The sequence below is a fragment of the Aulonocara stuartgranti genome, assembly GCF_965226115.1.
Source record: "Aulonocara stuartgranti genome assembly, chromosome: 15".
In the NCBI taxonomy this organism is placed as follows: domain Eukaryota; kingdom Metazoa; phylum Chordata; class Actinopteri; order Cichliformes; family Cichlidae; genus Aulonocara; species Aulonocara stuartgranti.
The window spans coordinates 33,329,360-33,356,530 of NC_138951.1; the positions used below are offsets into that span (position 1 = coordinate 33,329,360).

Sequence of the window (27,171 nt, forward strand, 5' to 3'; positions counted from 1 at the left end):
ACGGAAGCAGTGTGGGAGGGGGAGGTAACGAAGTTGACCCGGAAGGAGTCTGGCTTCACTCACATGTGGATGGCGTTTTAACGCCAGAGAACGTGTTTGTGTATTGAGATATACACGCGAGTGATGAACCTCTCAGTTTTCTTCAGTAGCAGGGAAACATTATCGCCAACACATCCCAGAGGCTGGTGTTTGCTGTAGCCCTCCACGAAAAGACATTTGAGAAGATGGAGAATTTAGTACTGAGTCTGTCATCACTAGGCACCATAGCGAGACATATTGACAAAAGTCACAGCCAGCTGAGCCAGTACCTAGCAAAGCAGGTAAGATTTGTTATTTCCTGAGCATATTATGATGGAAATAATGTGTTTATGTTCACATTGAGACTCTGCATCGTTAACCTTTCCTTTACGTGTTAGCGATCACGACCCTGTAGATTACGTTCAGGCTCGGTAACCCACAGGATTTAATTATTTTGGGTTGATAGTAAAACGTGTGGCCCACGTGATGTCTCCTCAGATATGGAGCCAGCAGGACAGGCAGTGTATTCTGGATTGTTTGGCTCAGCTGCTGCTAGAAAAGGATTATACTCTACTGATTGCACGGCACTTGCGTCCTCTGACACTGGACCTGTTGGAGCGCAATGCTGAGAGGGTGAAAGCTGGAGGCAGCGTCAACCATGACCTCCATGAGCGCCTGTGTGTGGCCCTCAGCAAGCTTCTCAGCATCAGTCCTGACGCACAAACGTAAGTGTTCTGAGAAAACTACTGGTGCTGACGTTTGTCTTATTAAATCCTGTGCTCATTAACCCAGTGCAGACCTAGAGACTCTTGATCTTCATTTGTGCTGTGACACTCTTACACAGTAAAGTAAACAGTGTATCCTGACTAACTCTCAGCACCTCTCCTCAAGGTTTGGTGCAAGGTACTTCGACAATGCCCCTCCGGTGTTTCAGAGGCTCTTCTTCACCAGTGAAGAGTCATCAGCTGTGCAGTATGGCCCCAGAAGGATGAAGCTGCGTGACCTAATGGGTGCCACTTTGCGTTTCCTCCAGAGTGATTGTGCCAAGTTCCGAATGCTCTGGGACTGGAGCCCCTGCATGTCCCTTCTCCTCACCAGTGATGTCATGGTGCGATGGTATGTGCCTGCGTCATGTTTAGACCTAGATATCATTAGATATAGATATTGGATTTTCAATATGGGGAAAAGCGTCCTGGAAAAAAACAAAAACGGGAAGCTTTTTTTAAGGAAATAAAGGTGGAGCCTTCTCCTGTCAGGACTGACTCGGCTGCACGCTCAGGTTGGTGGAGAAGAGCACTCTTTAGCTGGCTACTCCATCTGGCTTAGTTGTTTCAAAGGCTTTTGCTACAACGTAAAGTCATTAATAAATCATAATAAACAAAATCAACTAGTTGCAATACTTGCACATATTTAGTCACAGCTAGTGTTAAGTTCAAAAAGTTGACTTCAGATGTATTAAATTGATTTGAGTGCATAATGCTAAAGCATGGAGCCTGTCTTGATATAAGATATAAGTCATTCCACTCTCAATCCAAAATCCTGAGCCAGTATTCCAAATGAAAGCATTACTGGACGGACAAAAGATGCAAAACGAGAGAAAGAATGTTACCTTCTACATGTTAGCGTTTACCAAAGATATTATATTTGGATAGAAGCCCTTTGTAATCATCACAAATTGGTTAGTATCTATAATTTAATTGCATATTTTGTCATAGCAATTAACGTAGGATTATATTTACTTGAAGATTTAATCACAAAATGCTGTTAGACAAAGCCAAAAGTATGCTATCAGCACATTAGTGTTGCTATTCGAATCACTTTCTGGTTTAACTGCTCAAAATATTAACCAGTAATTTATAGCCAATGCTATTATATTTAACATTCAACATTTATTCTTTGTTTTGTACTTGACCTGCAAATTACAGTTAATGTCACTTGTCACTCTAACAGGTACACCGCCCACTGTTTAGCATTGGTCTCTCATATGACTGATAACCAGAAAACCATCTTCCTGAGGAAGGTGCTGACGAGTGATGAGATCCTACACATGAAAATGAAGTATGTACCGTGTGTTTGGTGTTGACACTTGACCCAGCCATTCGCATTCGCAGTCTAAATGTGTTATTGTAATGGGATGCTACTGTTACATACACACAAACACATATACTTGTATTATATAAATACATTTCACAATAAACAAAAATATAGGACACAGCCTTATAGTGTCATTGCTGTTATTTCTTTATTTTTTCCACATATTTATGCACATGTCTGAACTTATTTTATCAACAACAGTCATGAATTGTAAATCTGATATTGTGGCGCTACATGCCTTTACCATTGATGCTTCTTTAGGGGTTTGGAAGAAACTCAGCAGCTGGAGTTTGAGAAGGCCCTGGTTTTAGCCAATCAGGGCTATGTGACGTGGTGCCAAGAGAAGGCCAACAAGTTTACTAGAGGCCAGGTGGTATCAGAGGACTTGTCGCAGAATGTAGTGGCAGTCTGTGGTGTTGTGCTACCCAGGATAGTTCCTAGGCAGCCTGAACAGGTAGTTAATCTTTGCGATATATCTGTCTCTGCTTTTTTTTTTTTTTTTTTCCTAATATTGGTTTCTACTTGTAGATTAATCAAAAGGATCTGGTGTTGGTTGACTCAACCTGCCGCAATCTGAGACGACTGGCATTGGCCGTGGCCTCCCAGAAACCTGTACTGCTCGAGGGTCCTATTGGATGCGGTAAAACTGCTTTGGTAGAGTTTATGGCTGCTGTCACCGGACATGCCAAAACTACGGAGATCCTCAAGGTGCAGCTTGGGGATCAAACTGACAGCAAGGTGAGAGACATAAAAGGAAAAAACATGTTGTTTCTTATGGTTCTATAGGAAGTGATGAAGCATTATATTTGACATTTAATATATAAAACAAACATTTTACAAACTGTCAGAATTGTAGGATTTGCAGGTTTGCACCCATATGTACTCAAATCAGAACGTCCTGGCCACTGTTGATGTAATATTCACAATATTTTGTTGATGTTGTGTTTTGTTTTGTTTTTTTGATGATATTTTGTTGAAGCACCATGTTGTTGTGATTTGGCACTGTATAAATAAAATTGAATTGAAGGTGTTTCTTCTAGTTTCACAAACTTTTTTTTGAGTTTTCTAATAACTCATTTAGTCTGAAGGCTGAACATTTCAAAATGTCCTTGTTTTATATCACAGGTGCTCCTGGGAATGTACCGTTGCACTGATATACCAGGGAAGTTTATATGGCAGCCTGGAACACTAACACAAGCCGTGTCTTCAGGCCAGTGGATCCTCTTGGAGGACATTGACCATGCTCCTCTGGATGTGGTGAGTAAATACCCTACCTTTTTAAATATGAATGAATTGAAAACTATGGACTGGTATTTATAAAGCATCCAAACAAAGTTCTCAAGATTACAAGTCCCATTTTACATTGGTAGTGTGTTTCATTCTGGCCCAGCATCCATGGGCAGTTGAGGATCACCTATTAACCTAACATGCATGTCTTTGGATTATGGGAGGAAGCTAGAGTACTCAGAGAAAAGCCACGCAGGAAAACATGCAAACTCTACATAGAAATTCTCTAGTCGGGGGTTTGAGCCATCAAGTTGTTGCTGTCAAGATGACACTGCTAACCGTTACACCACTGAGTTGTCACTGGCAAGGAAAAAACTAGCCCTAAAAAAGTTCTTTTTTTTTTTTTTTCCCTCTCTCTCAGATATCTGCGCTCCTCCCTTTGATGGAGAATAAAAAGCTGATGATTCCGGGGCGAGAGGACTGCATTGATGTTGCGCCTGGATTCCAATTTTTTGCAACCAGAAGGTCAGACTACAGCGATTTGTTAAGGGATATGAAATTCTGATATGACTACTGAACCTGTCACATGTGCTTTGTGACGCTGGGATGTGTAATCCTATGTACGGTTAATCATTTCAAACTGTATGTACAATTGAGATGTACTAAAGAGTAATGCATGTTTCAATGAACACTGGCCTGTCAGATTTTAGTAGCAAGTAACTTGTGTTTTGTGGACTGTAGGATGTATTGTAGTGGTGGAAGCTGGCACAGACCCCAGAACTCCCATGCAGTGCTGTTGGACAAGTACTGGACGAAGCTGCAAATGGGCAACATGACACGAGAAGAGCTGAAGAAGGTGATTGGGAGGGTTTTCATGTTTAACTTCACTGTGGTTTCAACAGTAGATTCCCTTTTTTTTGCAAAAATATGTGCCTGTATTCTAAAACAAGACATTAGCTTTAGTGTTACAATTAGTGTTTTATTTAACCAGTAAGGGAACTCCTCCTCTCCTTGTATAATGGTCCATCCCTTGGTATCTCCTTCACGCTCATGAAACCGTACTTGTTCTTAAAAGGACTTGCTGTGTCTAGAAGACGCACACAACTTTTTTTGATTGGATAGAGGGATGTCTTTAAAAATGCTTAATTAAAAACACCTAGCACCTTACCAAGGAGGAATTCAAGCAAGTTAAATCAGGCAGCAGCAAGCATCGTTTTTTTCCTTTTACTTATGAAGTTGCATGATATTCGGACACATGGAAGTCATAGGAGTCAAAGCCTGTATATTTTCATCGATTTGGATATTTAGAAACTTTGAGATGATCTTTTCTGCTGCAGTTAGGGACAAACTTAAGATTTCTGGTCAGCAAGTCAAAAATGATGTTTTTGCTACAGGGTTTTAATCCGTTTTTTTGCAGTATAAAAATCCTAAATCTTTTTTTTTTTTCTCCATCGTGCATTCCTGCTGTAAGTTCTGTTGTATCTGTTTCAAGCTGATCCTATCCCTCGTGTATGTAGGTGCTCATTAGTAGATATCCGAGGCTGTCTGTGGTGTCAGACCATCTCCTGGAAATCTTCTGCCAGCTGACTGGGGAGAGACACTCTGAGCTGGACACAAACAGCCCTCCAATGCCTGACAACAGCCAGCAGCACAACTCTGACGACAAAAGCACACAGCTGAGGGCGCTTTCACTGAGGTGAGCCCCAGCTTGCTGCTCTCTCTTCTTTTTCCTTTGTCTAACATTTAAATTCTAATCAACACATCAAATTGACCTGTGGCACTAAAAACATCAAATTCCACTGAATTTTATCCGCTGGTGACTAAGGCTGCCAGTTTTAATAACATCTATTATTAATTAAAGTACGCCGGTTGTTTAACATACTTAAAGGTACACAAACCAACTCACCCCAACCCGACAGCTGAAACAAAAAACTAGATGTTTCAATGATTGCAGCGCATCAAAACTGATTCTGGAACAGACAAAGCAGGCTAACATTAAGGTTCTGCAGTGGACTTCCCAAAGCCCCCAGTGTCTGTTGAAGGTGACATTTAACCAAATGTTAGTGGGTTATACTTCTGACCCAGTATGTTATACTTTTGACCATGTGTAGATCAGAGAAAATCCAAAATAAATGTAAACCTGTGCCACCCAGTTGTTGTTGTTGTTGTTGTTGTTGTTGTTTTTTGTTTTAAATCATTAAAGATCAATCACTGCATATAGGATCATGGGGTTTTGATATACGTTGTTTCTTGAACATCTGGCCTATAATCCACAAAAGCTGTATTGTCATCGCAGCCATTTGGGGCATACGCAGAACCATGACCATGGAATTTATGGTCTTAAATCTATCACATTATCCCCTCCATCCAGTCTGCAGTTCAGTCTTCATGTGATGAACTGGTTTTCAATAAACTCTTTGCTGCGATCCATAGTTTACTGATTAAAATGTCCTTAGAGCAGGAAACTGGAATCACAGATTAATCAGGTCACATCAGTGCATTTAAGTAAAAGCGGACTCACTAAAGTGCTCATTGAAATTTCTGTGTTCTTTCCACGTTCTTTTAGTTTGGTAGATGGGTGAAAATTTGTGATCCCGTGTCTGTTGTGACAACCAAAATCAGGTTAGAAAGATAAGAAGTCTAAAAAATATGTTCTGGATACTTCTCCATTATCACTCTACAGGGACCTGCTGAAATGGTGTGAGCGAATCAGCGTCAACTTTGACTGCACCTCGTCAGCTACAGCACAACATGTCTTCCTAGAGGTCAGTGAATTCAATTTATGAAAATGATCACATATGGATGTTTCATTCATACACATGCCAGACGATATTACCATAGAAACCAATACACGGTTGTAACCTCCAAGACTCATCCACGTATTTCAGAGCCAGCCTTGAAACACCTTTTATTTATTTATTTATTTATTTATTTTTTATTTATTTTTTTTATGCAGTGACTATGAAAATGAGAATAAATCATTTACTGTGTAGTAACTGAATCGTAGGATGTTGTTCGCACTAGACATTTTGGATAGTTTCGGCATGAAAGGGACACATGAGATGAACAAGAGTACTGGTGATCTTCCTACTCTGGCAGGACAAAATTGTCCCTGTTCCATAGCTATGTAGTTAGTTGTTTCTCTAACTGCTTGGCTAAAATCATAGGAACACAGTTAACTAGATCACTAACTACATGCGACATACGGTGGTGTGAAAACGTATTTGCCCCCTTCCTAATTTCCTCCTTTTTTTTTTTATATGTTTGTAACACTGAGATGTTTTAGATCACGAAACAAATTTTGATATTAGAAAAAGATAAGGCAAGTAAATGTCTAAATGAGGGTGTTTTATCATTAAGGGGAAAAAAAGAAGAAAGAAACCTGTGTGGCCCTGTGTGGAAAAGGATTGCACCACCTTGTTTAATAATGAATTGGCTGTGATTAACCACATTTTTTATAAAGCGCTACTCTGTGAATTGAGTCATTTTCTGGTCTTTGTCTCCCTCAGGCTCTCGACTGCTTCACAGCCATGCTGTCTCATCCCGAAAGTAGACTGCGAATGGCTGAGATCATTGGAAGCAAACTGAACATCTCCAGAGAGAAGGTATTTGAGTGAACAGTTTTATGGTAAATGAAAGCAGTTTGAAGCATATGTTTCGGATTTGGATAGAGGACCATTCTGATGCCACTGAAATCCAATTTAACTGTAATCTTGGTTTTTAATTTGTGGCATCTGCTTTTTTCCAGGCCCAGCACTTCTGTCAGATGTATCAGCCTGGCATCTTGCTAACTGAGCTGGAGGCCTCAGTGGGCAGAGTGACTCTGATTCGGAAACAGACTGAAGCAGTTCAGCTGAGTGTGTAAGTGGGACATCCTACTCTGGCAAATCCTTTCTATGTTTCCACGATATAAAGTGCTGTGACAAAGTATTTACCTTTTCTGATTTATTTTTGTCATGTTTCAGGTCATTAAACTGACTTTAATATTAGATGTAGATGACTTCTAAAAACAGCAAGATGCTGTATGTAAATGATGATTTTATTTATCAAAGGAAAAAAATGCTTGTTATTCATTCGTTCCTACTCAGATTGGCTGGATGCGACTTTGACTTGTTTTCCATCACGATTGAGTACCACCTAATGTGTGTGGGGTGGTTATAGCAACATGGTCAAGTGTCCTGTGATGTAATTAGTCTGCGACTTGAACGCCATGACAAAGGTGGACTTCCAGGTGATGTTATACCTGCTCGGTCTGTGGCTTTCTGTGAAACTTGGGGACCACGGCGATTTCCCTGTTGCCAGGTTTCAAAAGTGGCGGTTTTGATTTTCATGAAGGAGATGCTTTCATGACTCATCAAGTGACTAGCTAATCCACTGATGTGATCATCCGAGGTTGCTCGGGGCCCCATTGGGATACGTACTAAAAAAGCTACCACCTAAGGGAAAACCATGGTGAGCGACCAGAGTAGGTACAAATGGAAAAGTGACTGTAATCTCTCCAGGGTGTCTTGAGACTGGTCCGGGGGGACATGTCTAGAACACCTCACCTAGAAGGCACCCAGGAGCCATCCTTGTCAGATGCCCGAACCACCTCACCTGGCTCCTTTCGATGTGGATCAGCAGCTTCTCTACTCTGAGCCCCTCCTGGATGGCTGAGCTTCTCACCCTCAAAACTCAAAATTCCCACCGCTTGTACCACGGTGTTTTGGTTGCTACCCAGAGCTTAAGATCATAGGTGAAGGCAGGAACATAGATCGACCGGTAAATTGAGAGCTTTTTGATTTAGATTTTTTTTTTTAAATTCGCCTCTCTTTTCACCATAATGGACCGGTACAGGGTCCACATCACTGCAACCGCTGCATCAATCCATCTGTCAATCTCCCGCTCCCCTCACTCGTAAACAAGACCCAGAGATACTTAAACTCCACTGCATCAAGTGGAGGGGAGTTTAATTCATCCCTCATCCATAGTGGGTGATGCACCCTTTTCTGGCTGAGGACCATGGCCTCAGACTTGGAAGTGCTATTCACATTTCTGCCACTTCACACTCAAGCTGGAGGCCACCACCGTGAAGCCAGCACAACCACATCATCTGCGAAAAGTAGACACCCAAGTCGGCAATGCAAACCAGGCTCTTGCAACAGTTATATAAGGGCCGAATGCAAAAGTGTAATATTTTTGCATCCACGTGTTTATGTGGGTGAACATTAACTTCAATGTTGACACAAAAAGTGTTTTTGTTGTTTTTCTGCAATGTGCAAATATTAACTGTTAATGTGTTGTTTTAAACAGGGAGAACCACACATTTGCTGCTACACGACCATCTGCCGTGCTACTTGAACAACTGGCAGTGTGTGTGGCCAAGGGAGAGCCGGTTCTTCTGGTGGGGGAGACTGGAACTGGAAAGACCTCTACTGTACAACAACTAGCTAGAATCACAGGTGAGCTCAGGTTTGCGCAAAGATAAAACTTGGCTGTGGCTCACTGGTGGTTTGAACCCTCCCTCCCCCTGTCACTATGTCTTTAAACTCCAATTATCTCCATAAAGCTCTGTGAATGGTTCATCCTATTTGAAATATTTCCTATTTGTTCAATCCAGGACACAGGCTGCGGGTTGTGAACATGAACCAGCAGAGTGATACCGCAGATCTGCTTGGAGGGTGAGTCACACAGCAACTGTGCATTAATTGCATAAAAATAATACTCTGTCACTAAAACTATATAGATAAGAACAGCAGTCAAGTGTTTGTGACAACTGGCAATGAGTCATTCACATTGTGGGAGCGACCGTGGCTCAGGGGGTTGGGAAGCTCATCTGTAACTGGAAGGTTGCCGGTTCGATCCCCCTGCTCTCTCTGTCCTGGTCATTGTGTCCTTGGGCAAGACACTTTACCCTACCACCTGCTGTTGTTGGCCAGAGGGGCCGATGGCGCGATATGGCAGCCTCGCTTCTGTCAGTCTACCCCAGGGCAGCTGTGGCTACAACTGTAGCTTGCCTCCACCAGTGAGTGAATGAATAGTGGAATTGTAAAGCGCTTTGGGTGCCTAGAAACGCGCTATATAAATGCAATCCATTATTATTATTATTATTATTATTGTTATTGTTATTGTTATTGTTATTGTTATTATTATTATTATTATTATTGTTATTGCTTGGATAGCTCATTTCCCCTTCGTAAATGAAATCGTAATTTAAGAATGCAATATTTGTATTTACTCAGGTTATCGTTCTCTAATATTACATTTTTTTGAAGCTATGAAACATCCAAGTATTACAAATATGCTAAAAAAAAGTCACGAAGTGGACAAATGTTTTATCATAGCAATGTAAATAGCTGCAATTCACAACAACAGTCATCTGATTAAGTCCCTCCAGTAGTTTTTCTACTGATCCATGAAGACTACTGATAGTGTCTTTGCATTATGTATGATGAAGAGTAACCGGCTCTTGACTGGAGTTGTAGAGGCATCTCAAAGTCTATTAATGCACACCCTACAGTGTGTCCTAGATACATCATCAGTGATATAATGGGTTGTCACTGGGTCTTTCAGGACTTTCATGTTTATACATCCTCACCCTGATGACCTAGCTAGCGTGGTTAGTCCCCAGCTTGTGTCTAAATAAATTGTGTTGTCCATGGGTCCTGCCTTTTCACACATATCTTGATGGCCTCTCAGGTATATTGGTGATGTGCAAGATGGCTCTCTTGCTGTGCAGTCTGCTGATCTCAAGTAACTTGACGACCTAGTAGATAGACTGGCTAGCAAAACCTTGACAGCTGACATCAATGGAGTAGCTCCTCATACTTGGCCCTCTTCCTCTCAAATACCTCTCCAATGCATTCTTCTAAGGGTACAGTCAGTTCCAGCAGGGCCACCTGCCTCGATATGTCAGGCCTGGTTGTCACAACTACTGTGTCAGGGAATTCGAGCTGTCTCCTTAGGTTAGCCTTCCAACTGCCAGGCCTGAGCTGTTGTCAGAAGTCCTCTTGTATCCTGTTTCTTTTTTCTCTAGCCTTGACAAAAACAATAGTGCTTTGTTGCCTAGTGTAACCTGTTGAGAGATCTGCTGATATCTTCTGTAATAACTCAGCACCTAGTCAGGGTGCCACTAATAACATCCTTCTCCCAGAGCTAACAGCTTAACACATATGCTAATAATTTTCAGTTCTCTGCCGGGCCCCAGGAGGAAAGGTTGGTTAGGTTTGGGAGGGCATCGTTCACTGACTGAACCTTGATTTGATTTGGCCTTCCAATACTCCTGAACACAAGATGTTCTGGTCTATTGCCTGTGCCCATCTAGTCCATATTCCTTGCTTTTCATCCCAACCATCCTGCATCCTTCTCCCCCCATGCTTGGATTTCTTTCTGGGCTAACTGACATGTTGAGTTCTTGGGGTGCTGCCAGGTCCTGCCCATCCTACTGCAACTGTCCCCACCAGCTGTCTGTGTCACAGCCACTTGTCCACCTGATCAACACCCTCCTGAGCCCTCCACCTCCAGCTTTTCCTCACCTCTATGCTAGCCAAAGAGACTCTCTCTACAGCAACAGCACTTGCCTGAATATCCATGAATTCCTTCGAAAGGCTGCTTGCAGTGTTAGACTGCAGGAAAAAACCCAACCCACCTGTGCAGGATCTTGATAATCTTCTCAAAGGCCCCCACCACAATGATGGGACATGGTAAACCACCTGCTGATACATCCAGGCCTTTCCTCTTAATTGGCTTCCCAGGTATTGATTGAATTTGGACTTCTCCTAGTGCATATGTTGCCCTTCTACACAACTAGAGATCAGAACCTGGTTGTCATAAAGTCCATCTATACCCAGTTGATCAGGTGTTTGAGACCTTGATGGATCTATTTTATCCCAGGAGTCAATATTGTGATCACTGTCAGATTGTCCATGAAAGCCCTCATTGGGGGCCCAAAATGGGGCCAAGCATATTCATGGTCAAAATAAACAAAATCTCTGAGAGGGTACACCCAATGATTATTCCCTAATCTAGCCCATAGAAAGCAGATGTTACTGGTCCAGCCATCTTTACTGTAACTGAAGCAGCTGTAATAGTCCAAAATTTGGTTTCTGATCTTGTCTTGAATATGTGTTGAACGAGTGTGCTTTCCACCAGTTTGTGTGAGACTGTCCCATGAGCATTGGCAAGGTCAAATCGCAGAACTGCAAGGTCAGCATTTCCCTCCTGGATAAGCTAAATGACATTTCCTGTCTGATCGATGATCTAATACCCATGGAGCGCTGAAGCAGTGTCGATATATGGATTGCTTAAAAGGGATTCTATGTATCTGGCAACAAAGCTAAAGTATATCTTCCCCTCAAAGTCGAGGAGTGAGGCGATTCCAAATTGTTCAGTGACATCTTCTTCATATTTCCACTGCTGTGCAACTTTTCCTATCCTCCAGCTAACCTTGATGGAGTCTGGGCCACTTGATGTAGACAATGTAGGAGACTCCACTTGGACCTGGTGCTGAGGTACTTCTACTTGCCTTGACAACCTGCTTGACCTCTCTCAGGTTTGGCTTCTTGAAGTGGAATGTCACTATGGGTTATTGCAAGTTATCAAGGAAAAAACTGGATGGACCAGAGCTTAAATCAGTGTCATATTCTCAATACGAATGGATACATCAATCTTTTAGTTGTAGCAAAGAACAAAACCCAAATTGTGAAAATAAAAAAATAAATCTTTTCCACTGGTTTTAAGTCATTCTTTTGGTAACACTTTGGTGCCAAACTCTATTAAGTAGTAAAAAAAAAACCCAAAACGTCCCAGTAATTTCTTTTGATGATTTCTTCTTAGCTTAAACTTTTTTCCTTTTTTTTTTTTTTTTTTTTTCTTCTTTTAAATAACAGGTACAAGCCAGTGGACATAAAGCAGATCCTGCTCCCTCTGCGTGAGGCCTTCGAGGACCTGTTCTCCCAGACCTACTCGAGAAAGCAGAACCTGACCTTCCTCGGTCACGTGCAAACCTGCTTCAGAGGCAAGCGTTGGCAGGATCTGCTTAAACTCATGGACCACGTCTGCAAGTCTGCTCTCACTAAGGAGCTGCAAGAGAAATCAGATGGTAGTGCTCCAGAATTACTAGATGGTTACACCGGCTGTGTTAGAGTAAAACACTGACGTTTTCCTGCGTGTGCGTGTTTGTGTCCGTGCAGCTGCTTTGTTGCAGGAGCAGTGGGAGGCACTGGCTTCAAAACTTAATCAGACCCAGCAGCAGATTAGGGCCTGTGAGACAGCCATGGTCTTTGCCTTTGTGGAGGTAAAGACTTAAAAAAATAACCACACATATGTTCGGGGATCAGAGCGTGGTAACCCTTACCTGTGTGTGTTTTGCTTTATAGGGAACATTAGCTCAGGCAGTGAAGAAGGGCCACTGGATCCTGCTGGATGAGATCAACTTGGCAGCAGCAGAGACCCTCGAGTGTCTGAGTGGACTTCTTGAGGGCAACACCAGATCTCTAGTACTGCTGGATCGTGGAGACACCGGTGAGGACTGCCATTACCTTGCCCCCTTTTGAAAGCCTTCATTAAATACTTCCAAAGTTAGAACTCTGTAATTTTTTGTTTGTTTTTTTTGAGTAGAGCCCCTAGTACGCCACCCAGACTTCCGGCTTTTTGCCTGTATGAACCCAGCTACTGATGTTGGGAAGAGGAACCTGCCTCTGGGCCTCAGAAACAGGTGAGACTATGCAGCGCTGCAGACTACGCAAGAAGCTTTATGCCACAGGCATAATGCTCGACTGATCGAAAAGTATTTGTTTTTATATATTATATGTATATTTCTATACAAATATTTTTAAATCTAAGTAAGCATGTGTATGTTTTTGATCAAATGTTCTATTTTCCTTCCTTTATTATACAAGAATTAATTCCAAAATGGGAACAATGCTTCATTTCTAAACCTCTGTATGTTTCGCTTAGGTTTACTGAGCTGTATGTGGAGGAGCTGGAGAATGAAGCTGACCTGAGGATCCTGATTTCAGATTACCTCAAGTGCTTAAATCCACATCGAAGTGTCATCAGTGGCATTATAAGGTTGGCTCTTATAAATGCTTGAACTTTTAAAAGATCGTTTTTTTAAAGACGTTGCTGAACGAGTGTATTTCTTTTGTACACCATCCAACAATATACCTTCTTTGTTGATGCTATATGCAGCCTGATGCATTGTAGACTCGAATAGGTAGAGCGTAGTTTCAAGAGCGTGTTTGCCTTTTGTGTTTTTGATGCAGTCATCAAACAAACATCCTTACTCATTTTGGGTTAGTTAATTGCATCATAATCAAACTGCCATAGATGCTTGCGTTACAAGCTTGCTGTTACATTTTATTGTTGTTTTTTCACCCTCGGCTTCTGACACTTTTAGCTTTAGGATAGGATATATATGTAAGTGTGTGTGAGCTGTAGGTTTACACTACCTTTTGAATGGCTTATTTGTCAAATGTATTTCTTTGCAGCTTTTATCTGACAGTACGAAAGGAAGCAAGCTCACGTCTGGTGGATGGAAGGGGCCACAGACCCCACTACAGTCTGCGGACTCTGTGCAGGGCCCTGAAGTATGTGGCGCTAAACCCCTGTAACAACGTGCAGCGCTCACTTTATGAGGTGGGAACCAGATCTCTTATTTATAAGTAGTCATATTGAGAATGGTCAGTTTTGTTTAATGCCCTGTGTTTTTTAATCATTATTGTTATTATTTTAGTATTTGAAGGTTTGATGTTTTTGTACTTGTTATACCTGTTCTTCAACTGCGTCTTGTGTGCAGGGGTTCTGCCTGAGCTTCCTCACTCAGCTGGACAGAAGCTCCCACCCTGTGGTCCAGAAACTGGTGTGTCAGCACATCCTGATGGGAAACACAAAGTGTCTGAAACAAGTAAGATCTTATCAGAGGTGCTTTAAAAAAATGATGAGAAAACCCCAAAAAGTGTGTGTGTATGCATAAAACAATCTTAGATGAAGATACCACAAACCAAAGACGTTATCACTTTCAACACACTTCATATGTGCTCTTTCTCTTTTCTAATAAGCTTTCAATGTGAAAAATGTTTCATTTTTCAGCATGAGCTAAAATGGATTTTAAAGTTCTGAAAAGTGACTTGTTGTAGCTCAGGAGGTAGAGCAGACCATCTACTAAGTAGAAGCTTTGTGGTTCGATCCCTAATACAAGACGTGCATGCCAAATATCTTTGGGCAAGATATGAACGTGTGAATGTTAGATAGATGTAGCACTCAAAGCAAAAAGTGCTTGTGTGAATGGCTGAATGAGGCAAGTTGTATAAAACACTTTGAGTGCTCAGAGTAGAAACGTGCTATCATTTACCAGTTTAGGGCGAAGTGATACGGAGGCATAATTATATGCAACCTTTCTGTAAAATGTTTGTGCACTGTGTTTCCTACAGTCCATCCCGGCACCCTCAGGCCGACCCTGTGTTGAAATGGAAGGCTATTGGGTTTCCCAGGGGGAGATGGAACCAGGTCTCGACCCCAGCTACATTCTCACTCCCTCAGTCAAGCTGAACCTTCGCGACCTTGCCAGAGTGGTGTCTGCAGGGTGAGCTATCACCCAATCTGACCCCTTGTACAATGTTCCCCCCTGAATCAATGGTTTCATCTATAAATCTCTAGATATTCATGTTGACAGAGCTAATTCAGGCCCTTCAGTAAATGATGCACCAGAGTGCATCAGGACAAATCTGTGGTTGGACTGAATTGCCCTGCAGTCAGTGGCCTACCAAACAGGAGGCTTTGATGTTTTTATAACAGTGGAAAGAAAGAGCTGTGATTCAGCCATCAGCTTTCCTGTGTTTCTCCAAAGCGATACATTTGTCTATTCCTTTCTGCTCCTACGCAACATTAACATGCCAGACTTAAATGTGAATGGTGAGGACATCACTTCTTACTTTTAGAATTTTGGGGCCAGTGCATATCACAACTATAAAGATTTTTGAGTTGAAAATCATACCAGTTTGTTACAGGCTTTAAATGTGAACAATATGTGTGCAACAGGAGGCGGCCAGTAGTTGGTAGTGTTGCCTCACAGCACAAAGTTCCTGAGTCTGACTCCATCTTCTTCAATGTATTCTGTTGTCACAAACAGAAAAGGTTCAAAGCATTTTGTTTGGTTTTGTTTATAACTCAGAGGTCCTTCACCACTTAGCTGCTCTTAAGGTTAATTTCATACAGTCAGGAAATAACGTCACGAATGTTGCTTTGGCTTTACAGGACTCACCCAGTGCTGATCCAGGGAGAGACATCTGTGGGGAAGACCAGTTTGATCAGGTGGCTCGCTGCTGCCACCGGGAACCAGTGTGTGAGAATCAACAACCATGAGCACACCGATGTCCAGGAGTACATTGGCTGTTACTCATCAGATGACCGGGGCAAGCTGGTGTTTAAAGAGGGTATGAGCATTTAAAATAGTGTTACAAGACTCCTGGGGCTTTTCTCTAGGGAATCAGCTTTTTCATGCTCCCCGTGCCTGCATGGTTTTTGTCTAGTTACTCAAGCTTCCTCGTGCAGTCCAAACATATGCATGTAGGGTTAAATGGGGATTCTTAATTGGCTGAGAATATGGGACAGAAGGAGCTTAAAGTGAGCAGAATAAATCACTGTATAGTTAAATGCGACTTGTAATGGTCAGTAAGACTAGGAAAGATAAACGCCTATCGACTCTGTTCCCTGTCCCAATGGCAGTGTTTTGTGCAAAGAAAAATAAGAAGCTGCATTATGTTGTCCTGTAAAGAGCACAGCAATGAAGAGCGAAGCAGTCATGTGACTTGCAAAAGAGGAAAAAAAATCAATGCATTGAAAACTTGAAAGGTTTTTTCTGTATGTAAATACCCAGTTTTTTAAGTAAGGCTTAATAAAATGAAGTGTGAACGAAAAACAAACAACATTTAGTTTCATAATTTAAAACTATATTTATTGTAAAATGGAAGAAAGGTAACAGATGTTGAAATTGAGACATTTATATACTTCGTCATTTTGAATCTGATGGAAGCAACATGTAAAAGGGAAAAAAACTGAAACGAGGTAACAAAAGACTGTAAATTTGTGCAACACGTGTGAGGTTGGACTGTATCCAGAGGCTTACTATAGATCTTCCCTCAAGACCTCCTCTGAAAAAGCTGAATAATGTAAATAAAAATCAAGACTTTCTATTTCACAAAGCATCCAAACCATTTGGGAAACTGTCAGAGAATAAAAATTGCTAATAAATGAGAATCGCAGTTAATTACCTTAACTGCTAATGTGAAGTAGCTCGGCCCCAGTCCACATGGCTAATTTTATTTGTCTTTGATTAAGGCGTTCTTATTGATGCTATGAGGAAAGGCTACTGGATCATCCTAGATGAGCTGAACCTGGCCCCCACTGATGTTCTGGAGGCCCTCAACAGATTGTTGGACGACAACAGAGAACTCTTTATGGCTGAAACTCAGGAAGTCATCAGTGCTCACCCCAGGTTCATGCTGTTTGCTACCCAGAATCCCCCTGGTCTCTACGGTGGTAGAAAGGTATAGCATTCCTTTAGCTTAGGAAGATGGATAAAGTAGCTGTGAAGTGAAATATTATTTGGATAGAAATCATGAAGATTTTACATGATCATAAAGGTACGGACAGGCCTTTTTATGAAAACACACACAAAAAAGTTGGCAGAACGTGTGTATTCATCATACATATATATATTCTATGCAACACTATCTAGGTGCTCTCCAGGGCTTTTAGGAATCGCTTTGTGGAGCTACACTTTGATGAGCTTCCCAGTGCAGAGCTGGAGATCATCCTTCATCAGAGGTGCAGCCTTCCCCCATCTTACTGCACCAAGCTAGTGAAAGTCATGCAAGACCTTCAGGTAAGTGTTGCACTGTCTCTCGCGTCTACTCGTATCTTTCTATTACTTGCCTGTTCTCGTTGATCCTGACTAATTGTTCTACAGTCCTTGCGCAAAGGATCCTCAGTGTTTGCAGGCAAACAGGGCTTCATCACCCTTAGAGATCTTTTCCGTTGGGCGGACCGCTACAGGCTGGAGGAACAGGCAGAGGCCTCTCGGGACTGGCTGCAGCATTTAGCAGATGATGGTGAGGCTCATTAAACAACCCATTAAATCACTTCCACACAGAGACCCTAAATTAAAATTTTCACTCCCCGACAGGGTATATGCTTCTGGCAGGACGTGTGAGAAAACCTGAAGAAGAGGTCATCATCCTGTCCATCCTGGAGAAGCACTTCAAACGAACGGTGAACCCGGAATATCTGTTCTCTCAGAAACAGGTTGCCAGCCAGTTCAGTGAGTCACGTATTGCATGACATTTTCATCACCAATGATGATACTTTCTGTTAAGAGATGTACTCTAAAACACTGGTCCCCAACCCCCGGGCCTCGGACCGGTACCGGTCCGTGAGTCGTTTGGAGAGTTGAGGCTCAGGTGTGAAATGTATGGTTTTCAGGGTTTTTATCGGTTTTCAGCGTTATTTTGTTATCGTTTTTATCGTTAACTCGGTTTTCCTGGGTCTTATATTAGAATCAGAATCAGAATACTTTATTGATCCCTGGGGGAAATTATTTTTTGTTACAGTGCTCCATTATAAACCAACATTAAGACAAGACAGACAATACACTAACTAAGAATAGTACAATATATATATCATTATAAGACTATACTGACTACTAAGTACAATTTTCCATTGACACTTTCCTTACTTTGCACTAGTATTTAGTGAGTGTTTAGTCTGCTTACATTACTTTAATGATAGCAGCACTCAAGTTGCATGCACTTTCTCTCAGGTTTCAATGTTAACTGTTAACATTTTAGTTGACATGGAATACTTAACATTGCTGATTTTATCTGTTTGTAAAAACAATGGCAGGTGTCACTGTAATATACACTTGCTTAAAATCTGCAGCATCTGCTTCATGCACTGACATTTAGAATTCAGATACAGTGAACAGAGTTAAGTATGATGTTGAAAGCCTGTAACCAGTATTGTGTACATGGGCGGAGTACATGGGTAGCGCCAAATCACAGCGACCGCTGCCTTGAGGCGACTACTGTTGTACTATTAGAACACAAAAAAGTCGTTTTAACTAAGCTCGTGATCAACACAGTGTCGTGTTGTTTGATGATCTCAACAGGTCCCTTCATCGACAGCATTGCTGGAGTCCCAGAGGAGTTCCGACATGTGGTGTGGACACAGGACATGAGGAGACTGGCTGTGCTCCTCGGTCGAGCGCTGCGATTTGGCGAGTCTGTCCTGCTTGTAGGAAACACGGGGTAATATTAAGATATTATTCTTAATATCTGGGAAGTAATGAAATACTTTAACTCTAATTGAGTATAATTTTTAGGTATCTGTACTAGAGTATTTTTTTTTTCTGACAACCTTTTACTTTTACACTCTATATTTTTAACTTCCTAGGACCTGGCGTCCACATATGTGGACATCACATTTTGGGTTGTCTAGACCAAAATACTAAACTCTCAGGAGGTTAAATAAATATCTGAACTTTCTACTCAAATTTTCAAAACAGACTTGTTATATTCGCTTGAACAAATTTGAGGGGACTTGTTATTTCACATCCCTATGGGCCTAATACACGAAAGATGATCCTATTTTCATATTGCGAAGTGTGGTGTATAACAACCAAAGGTAGACTAATCGTGTTATTTAAAAGACTCTACTGTGATGGATTCAAAGTACAGACTAGTGTGTGGCTGTGGGGCCCATGGTCATAATTTGATATCAGGTGTAGCAGAGGTGACGATGCTTTGATTAATTCACTGAATTCAACCTTCATACAAACTTTATAGTCTATAATATAAAGAAACATAAACAGTGTACTCATAGTGTAGAGGATTGTGATTCTTTTCCCCATGCTGAGCCACTAGAACCGGTTTTAGGGTTCTCGCATATGCTTTCCATTAGATGATATACCGACATACCAGGTAGTTTTTGAACTCCAAGTAAATTGAGTCAGTCTGAAAGTGCAACTCCAGTCAGTCTCTGTTCCTACACTTAAGTGCTTTCTATCTTACATTCACACACATTCATCCACTGAACACATTGGGGAGCATCTTGGGGGTTCAGGATCTTGATTGATCAGCTCTAACTCCTGAGCTATAGCAACCCCATAATGTACAGATTTGTGAGAGTCATGTCTTCATGTTTACTGTGCATATACGTTTTTTTTTTTTATATACATAAATGTCTAATGTCATGTGTTTTGTATGTGCTCCTGCTCCTTCACCAGATGTGGAAAGACCACCATCTGTCAGCTGTTTGCTGCTTTGGCTGGACAGAAGTTCTTTTCAGTCAACTGTCACCTCCACATGGAGACATCTGATTTCCTGGGAGGACTCCGGCCTGTCAGACATACACATCAGGTAGTGATAAGTCCTCACTGGGACCGCTAGTGATATTCAAAATGTGGAGGAAAATATGTTCTCCACAGTACTGAAAGTTGTTCATCTGAATCTGTTGTTCATCTCATTCAAAAAGTGGAAAGATTCTTGCCCCCATCATGTCAACTGGGGTGGGCGGGTTAGTGTAGAAGCACAAACTTCTAAACTAAACTAAACTAAATATCTGTGCATGTCTGTGTAGAATGACGGGGAGGACGGCAGACTGTTTGAGTGGCATGATGGGCCCTTGGTACAAGCCATGAAGGAGGGAGGTGTCTTCCTCATGGATGAAATCTCATTGGCAGACGACTCTGTCCTAGAGAGACTCAACAGGTACCCACACAAAATATACATGTTCCATATCTACACTTATCTTGAGGGTCAACAACCCTGCAGCTTAAGAAAGTAAAATAAAAGAAGAAAACTGTTTAGATGCTTTAGAAAACAGAAAAACTGTACAGTAGTATTTTGCAGTATTTTGTTCTGAATGTTATACATGCTGCAAATTGAAGTTTACCTAGTAATCAGTATTTTTTTTTCTGCCACTGAAAAGTTGCTATATAGGAGGCTGTTTGTACTTAACACATTAACTTAAACAATTAAACAAAAAACCTTATCAAGTGGCCCAAAATGCTTTGTGAAAATTAGAGTTAGCAAGATCATAACAGAATAAATATGTCTTTATTATACTGATAGAATAGTGATATGTTGGGATCTTGGGTATTTTCACAAATAGCATTAACATTATATCTTAATCAGAATCAGCAATTAAGATACAACAGAGCAGCATGACGTTGAAGATAAGGACAGGGCATAAGCAGGCAATAAGAGTGAGATAAATACACACAGAATATACAGTATATACACAGTTTTAAAATTACATAGTTTTAAAATTAAAGTGACTGAAAGGTGAATAAATAACTGTAATGTGACTAAAAGTGAATAAAGTGTCGGTAGTATAAGAAGAGTGTAGTTTATGTTTCTGGTGTGGGAAATGATCTTATCGGCTGGAGTTAAAAAGCAGAGTGGCTTTGGGGACAAAGGTGGCTCTCCTCCTCTCAGTCCTGCAGGAAATGCAGTGGAGGGGAGCCATTGAAATGCGGGGTGAAGAATATGAGAGGGGTCGTTGATGATTTTGGCTGCCTGTCTAAGGGCCTGTTGGCTGAAAACCTGTGCCAGCGTTCTGACAGGCAGGCCAATGATTTTAGAGCACACTGATGCAGTCTGTTCCTGTTCTGAAGGCTGAGGGAGTGGAACCAGCAGGTGATGAAGGCCATGATGCTTTCCAGGAAGGCATAGTAAAAAGTCATCATGATGGGTGTGCTGACTCCAAAGGAGTTGAGTTTCCTAAGGAGGTATAGCTGTTGGTGGCACCTCCTGAGAATCTCCTCTGTGTTAGCAGAGAATTTCAGGAGGTTGTCAAAGATGGTTCCCAGGTATTTGTACTCCTCAACTACCCCCACTGGTTTCCCGTGGATGGTGGTGGTGACTGAAGCAGCCAGATCCCTCTGCCTACTGGAGAAGGTCACCACCATCTCTTTGGTTTTGCTCACGTTCAGTTTAAGTTTGGAGCTGTCACACCACTCTACAAACTCCTGAAGAGTGGGCCCGTGGTGTTGTGAGGGGCCTGACAGCAGTGACAGGAGAACTGTGTCGTCAGCATATTTCACCAGGTGACAGTTGGGCTGTGTGGATCTGCAGTCATCGCTGTAGAGGATGAAGAGCAGGGGGAGAGCACACAGCCCTGGGGGGAGCCAGTGGAGGTGGAACAGAAACCGAAAGAGAGTTGTTGACCCAAGCTTTCTGAGTCCTGTTGGTCAAAAAGTCTTAAGTTAACATTGTTAACATACAACCTTAAGTTGTATTTGCACTCGATTGCTTGTAGTTGTAGCGTTCACTTGTTTGGTACTTAAGAAAAGTTATGTCTTGATGCACGCTCAGTCATCCAGGTAAGGAAATGCACAGAATTGACTTTTTGGAATGTGAAAAGTTCCTCTGAGCGTAAACTTGCCAACATTTAATTTTAAAAACACTGCACAAGCTTTGACCTTTGATAGTGTGTTTGTTTGCTACCAGTGTTCTGGAGACGGAGAAGTCCCTTGTATTGGCAGAGAAGGGCAGCGGAGATCGTGGTGACGTGGAGCTGATAAAAGCAGCTGCAAATTTCCGTCTGGTCGCCACCATGAACCCTGGAGGAGACTTTGGCAAGAAAGAGGTGATGAAATGATGCAAAATGGTACAAGCTACTGTTTTTCCTGTAGGGAAGTTTTTGTTAGACTTTGATGCTGCACAAAATAGCTGCTTCCACATTTATAATAGAACAAAAACAAAGAAGACACAAACGCATCACGTGAACTGTTGCAAGTCACAGCCCCAGAAAACACGCATTGAACATTTTAAACCTACCACACATATTTTATGCAGCATTACACTGCAAAAAATATCTAAATATTGCAGAAATTAGACCTGTTGTACAGATCTGTCACAAACATTAAACTTTGCCTTTTATTGTACATTGCACATATTATACCTAGAGTGGCTGGTGAAACACAAAGTCATGATGATGGACTTATTTATGTGCTGAAGGTGTGAGATGGAACTTTACATAGGTGTTATCTGATTATACTTGTGCATGTATGTTTCTTCACAGCTCTCTCCAGCCTTAAGAAATCGTTTCACAGAGATCTGGTGCCCTCAGACCAACAATCGCAGTGACCTGGTTAAGATCATCCAACACAACTTGCGCTCAGGCCTCTCTCTTGATGGTAACCCATTTACAGTTCACCGGGTTTAAAATGACCAAGTGCATAGTTTAAAAAGCGTTTGACTTTTATGTTATGAACCATGTCTGATGTTTTTTTGTTAACTTCAATTTTATTCTTCTGGTTTGTCTCCACAATTCCACATTGTTTCCAGCAGTAGCAGGCAGTCATTTTAAAAAAGACAGCTCTAATACACACTTTGTTGAGCAGTATAACAGGTGTAGTTAGAGCCTCGAGTCTAGAACATGGGAGACTATTTAGCATTTAAAGAGATGCACGTTTCTCAGAAGTTTGAGAATAAAGAAAAGCTAAAATCCAGAGTGAATATCGAGTTGTGTAGCAGATGTGGAATTTCCATAGTGTGCTGTTGCCACTGAGTTCTCATTAGAGGTTATGTTAAAGAAGGTGATAATTAAAATGACTGATTTCAAGCAGGTGAATATAACTTTTTAATTGAACACAGGTGGGGATGTTGCAGAGCTAATGCTGGACTTCATCGAGTGGCTCACACAGCAGGACTTTGGCCGCCGCTGCATCCTGAGTGTTAGAGACATTCTTTCATGGGTCAACTTCCTCAATGCTGTGTGCGAGCGGGATGAAGATAGCTTCATGACCATGGGAGCTATTGAAGACGAAGATGAAGCCGAGTGGGACCTGCGTCTGGACACTGTTACCGCCTTCATCCACGCTGCTTGTCTCGTTTATATCGATGGCATTGGCTCAGGTGAGCTGACGGCTTATGTTTAAATTCTGCTGAAAGTTTGGCACTGAAAGAAATTGTTGGTAGATCCATTCTGGCTTCTTTGCAGGGACCACAGCCTCCTGTGCAGACGGTGTCCTCCTTGCTCGTCGTCTGTGCTTGAGCTTCCTGCAGCAGAGACTAAGCAAGATGACCAAGCTGGACCAGGATGTAATGGATGCCCTGAGAGTGTATGACAGCAATTTGCCACGGGAGCCTCAGTGGGGAGAAGATTTCTTTGGCATTGATCCCTTCTACATCGCATTAGGTATACATTTAGTGATTCCTTAATGTACTATTAAGGAATCACTGGGCTAGAATAGCCTGGACATATCCACACCATTTTTTAATTTTATTAATCATTAACAGTGTTGGGAAAAGTGTGTCATCTAATTCAAGCTGAGTTTTTAGTGCAATAAAGTTCAGTACAACGTGATGCAGTAGCTCTATGTCCTCCCATAGCGGGCTAGTTGCCGCTCTAGAACAGCTGCTTTATTCCGAGATGTGGATCCTGTTCTGCACCACTTCTACAAAGACTTTCTTTACATGAAACTACACATGCTCATGTATACTACCGGTCAAAAGTTTTAGAACACCCCATTTTTCCTGTTTTTTTTTTTTTTTTTTTTTTTTATTGAAAATGATGCCGCTTTGATGTCTCACTGCACTCTGAAATGAAAGCATCGTACAAATAAGCGATTGGAGGAATCAATTTATAGACCAAAATGTATTCTAAACTTTTGACTCGTCAAAGTAACCACCTTTGGCAGATATAACAGCTGAAAGCATTCTTTCTACAATAAAAACCAGTAGAAGTTCTTCCCATATCTGTTGCAGAAGTTCCCATAAATGTGTGGCACTTGTAGGTTTCTTTGCTTTCACTCTTCTGTCCAGTTCATCTCAAACCATCTCCATGGGGTTTAAGTCTGGAGACTGTGCTGGTCACTCCATGTTTTCAAGCTTACCATCTTGTTCTTTTTCCTGAGGCAGTTCTGGCATAGCTTGGACAATGCAAGCTGTTAACTCCCAGAAACTTGATTCAGTTATGTCTTTGGGTCTGTCAAACCTCCTCCTGTCAGAGTTTGTTTTTGAGTGCCTTTTAATGGTGAAGGAAACTGTACTCACTGACACCTTGACTTTGTTTGCAGTTTCTCTGTAGGAAACACCTACATTTATAAGTGTTATGATGGACTGTCTGTCTTCCATTTTTGTATCATTCTGAAATGTACATCATGTTACACTTTTGGGTATCCTTACCTCTTTATTTAACCTCTGGCAGTTAGTTCACCACTTACCTTTGTACCATTTCAAGCTATTCATTTGACTTGAATGACTTGAATTGTAATAAATAACTAGAATAACTTTTTGACCGATAGTGTACAGTGGACCTGTCTTCCATGATAACACACATACAACTCTTTAAGTGCTTGTGATGAGTTCACTGATGTTTGCGTAATGTCTTATAATGCCTTTGTTTCCAGGGCCTCACACCGAGAGCCGTAACCTGTCAAACTACGCCATTGCAGCAGGCACCACTGCAGTGAATGCTCAGAGGATTCTGCGGGCACTGAAGCTGCAGAGGCCTGTGCTCCTCGAGGGCTCACCTGGCGTGGGAAAAACCAGCCTGGTGGCTGCACTAGCAAAAGCTTCTGGAAACCATCTGGTCAGAATCAACCTGTCGGAGCAAACGGTAAATTGACATGCTCAGCACTGTGCTCTGAACTTGACTGTAAAGCCTCTGGTAATGATGACATACACTCTCTGCAGGATGTCACCGATTTATTTGGGACAGATCTCCCAGTGGAGGGTGGGAAGGGAGGAGAGTTTGCGTGGCGCGATGGCCCCCTTTTGGCTGCTTTGAAGGCAGGGCACTGGGTGGTACTGGACGAGGTAGGGATCACTCTTTTAACACTCTTGCAGTTTTGTACACTGATTTTATAGTTTTGCTCTAACATTTTTCAAACTCCAAACAATCTGATTAGACTGATCAGCTGTATTACTGGTGTTTTTCCATCATAGTTGAACTTGGCCTCTCAGTCAGTGCTGGAAGGTCTTAATGCCTGCTTTGATCACCGAGCAGAGATCTACATTCCAGAACTGGCCATGAGCTTTCAGGTACAGCATGACAAGACGAAGATCTTTGGATGCCAGAACCCTTTCACTCAAGGTGGGGGGCGTAAGGGGCTGCCCAAATCCTTCCTCAACAGATTCACTCAGGTAAGACCTGATTAAGGGTTTTTGGTTTTTATATTCCATTTTTTTTTTTATTTTCATAGAAAAGCTTTTATGTGCGGTAGAATAGTCTTAATAGACAGTTATTTAGTTGACCAGATCCACTTAAAAATTAAGAGTAAGATTTTTATAATGTGCTTGTTGCAGGGGATAAAAGAAGACTTGGTGTGTCAGGTTTCAGCTATTTTTTTTTTTTTTGTGAATAATTTCAGTCACTGTGATTGCTTATCACACCATAAACATGTGAAAACTACAGTGGTGACATCTGTGCCTGTTCAGAAAAGTTGTGTAGTTGTGCAAAAACAATGTAGGCAGTTTTTGTAAAACACTCCATTTCTACAAAGTAACCTTAAAATGACCTCTGAACTATGATGGATCAGCCAGATGAGCTACTCCATCATTCATATTTTGGTTGCTGTTTTTCATGAACTCTTATCTGGCCCTGTCTTCCCAGGTTTTTGTGGACCAGCTTACCAGCAAGGACATGGAGTTCATAGGAGACTTGATTTTTCCCAGTATCGACAAGGAAATTGTTATCAAAATGGTCGAATTCAGTAACAGGGTATGTGTGATGGACCGAGCAGTGAAGGAAACTTAGGCACAGGTTAAAGTCCAAAAAATGCTTTTTTTATTTAACCCAAAAAACATAATTGGTTAACTCATGCAAAAAGAATCAAAATCTTGGGCCCATAAAAGAGGTCAAACTAACAAAACTCTACTCAAAGTTGACAACACAACCGATAACACAAACAAACTGACCTAACTTAACGAGACAAAGGGGAAACTTAAATAGTGGCTGATCAGCCCACAAAAACAGGAGAAGGGGTAAAACACACAAAACCTAACTAAACCAAACATAATGAACTCTAATTCCCCCCCCGGTCCTGAATTATGGCGTGAACCAATTTGTAGCCTTCCTTTAAACCTCGCTCCGCCCCTTTTCCACCTCTTGGCTCCTTAATCAAGGGACTGGAACAGCTGCAACTAAGGTAACTCAGAAAACAAAAGATTAATCATACATAACAGTGTAAACTAAAATGTGCGCACTTATTTTAGAATGCAGTGTTATGTGGATATGTGAATGAATTCTAAACCAAAACCAGTTATTTATTGTCCTGTAAATAAATTCCTATATTTAAAGAAAGAAATGTGAATGCAATGTTACTTATAAGCCTCTACACTAACATGGTGGGTATTACCACTGTGTGGCTGTAAGTGCAGCCATCACAGTATGCTTTTCTCTTTTCCTTTATTTTGTTGGTTTCTGTTAGGTTTTCCACACATTTATTATATCTACTTACTTCAATGATGCTAGAACATGGTTGGACTCATTTTGCCTCCAAAACTAGATTCATTTTTGTGTGGCATAGATTTAAAAAGGTGCTGGAAACATTCCTTAGAGTTTCCGGTCCATATTGGTATAATAGCATCACACAGTTGGTTGTTATTTGTCGGTTGCACATCCATGAAGCGAATCTGCCGTTCCCCCACATCCCAAAGATGCTGTATTGGATTGACAGTGTAGCCTATTTGAGCACAGCAAACTCGTTCTCATGGTCAAACAATTAGTTTGTAGTGATTTGAGCTTTGCAACTTGATGTGTTACTTTGCTAGAAGCAACCTTTAGAATATGTGTCCACTGTGGACAGAGACGATTGTCTCTTTCATCAACAACAGTCAGGTAGGC

The 27,171-nt window shown here is 41.6% G+C and overlaps 1 protein-coding gene across 2 annotated transcripts in view; it reads left to right on the top strand.

The window, feature by feature from the left end:
- The first annotated feature begins 47 nt into the window (after positions 1-47).
- mdn1 (midasin AAA ATPase 1) overlaps positions 48-27,171 on the top strand; it is a 62,748-nt gene continuing 35,624 nt past the window's right edge. Inside the window, exons 1-39 of one of the 2 annotated variants that reach the window (XM_082505280.1) lie at positions 48-320; positions 517-743; positions 910-1,134; positions 1,969-2,076; positions 2,374-2,566; positions 2,641-2,850; positions 3,238-3,369; positions 3,761-3,864; positions 4,081-4,195; positions 4,857-5,035; positions 6,023-6,104; positions 6,849-6,944; positions 7,088-7,200; positions 8,632-8,780; positions 8,939-8,999; positions 12,207-12,418; positions 12,510-12,613; positions 12,696-12,840; positions 12,937-13,033; positions 13,276-13,389; positions 13,809-13,956; positions 14,117-14,224; positions 14,751-14,902; positions 15,574-15,752; positions 16,657-16,865; positions 17,057-17,203; positions 17,288-17,429; positions 17,504-17,638; positions 18,485-18,623; positions 19,601-19,733; positions 19,954-20,084; positions 21,828-21,966; positions 22,402-22,516; positions 22,977-23,237; positions 23,323-23,520; positions 24,734-24,942; positions 25,020-25,142; positions 25,272-25,469; positions 25,939-26,046. In XM_082505280.1, the coding sequence (XP_082361406.1) occupies positions 225-320; positions 517-743; positions 910-1,134; positions 1,969-2,076; positions 2,374-2,566; positions 2,641-2,850; positions 3,238-3,369; positions 3,761-3,864; positions 4,081-4,195; positions 4,857-5,035; positions 6,023-6,104; positions 6,849-6,944; positions 7,088-7,200; positions 8,632-8,780; positions 8,939-8,999; positions 12,207-12,418; positions 12,510-12,613; positions 12,696-12,840; positions 12,937-13,033; positions 13,276-13,389; positions 13,809-13,956; positions 14,117-14,224; positions 14,751-14,902; positions 15,574-15,752; positions 16,657-16,865; positions 17,057-17,203; positions 17,288-17,429; positions 17,504-17,638; positions 18,485-18,623; positions 19,601-19,733; positions 19,954-20,084; positions 21,828-21,966; positions 22,402-22,516; positions 22,977-23,237; positions 23,323-23,520; positions 24,734-24,942; positions 25,020-25,142; positions 25,272-25,469; positions 25,939-26,046 (5,736 nt within the window). In that variant the 5' untranslated portion in view covers positions 48-224. The remainder of the gene's footprint in view (positions 321-516; positions 744-909; positions 1,135-1,968; positions 2,077-2,373; positions 2,567-2,640; positions 2,851-3,237; positions 3,370-3,760; positions 3,865-4,080; positions 4,196-4,856; positions 5,036-6,022; positions 6,105-6,848; positions 6,945-7,087; positions 7,201-8,631; positions 8,781-8,938; positions 9,000-12,206; positions 12,419-12,509; positions 12,614-12,695; positions 12,841-12,936; positions 13,034-13,275; positions 13,390-13,808; positions 13,957-14,116; positions 14,225-14,750; positions 14,903-15,573; positions 15,753-16,656; positions 16,866-17,056; positions 17,204-17,287; positions 17,430-17,503; positions 17,639-18,484; positions 18,624-19,600; positions 19,734-19,953; positions 20,085-21,827; positions 21,967-22,401; positions 22,517-22,976; positions 23,238-23,322; positions 23,521-24,733; positions 24,943-25,019; positions 25,143-25,271; positions 25,470-25,938; positions 26,047-27,171) is intronic. The other variant, XM_082505279.1, reaches the window with a different exon arrangement.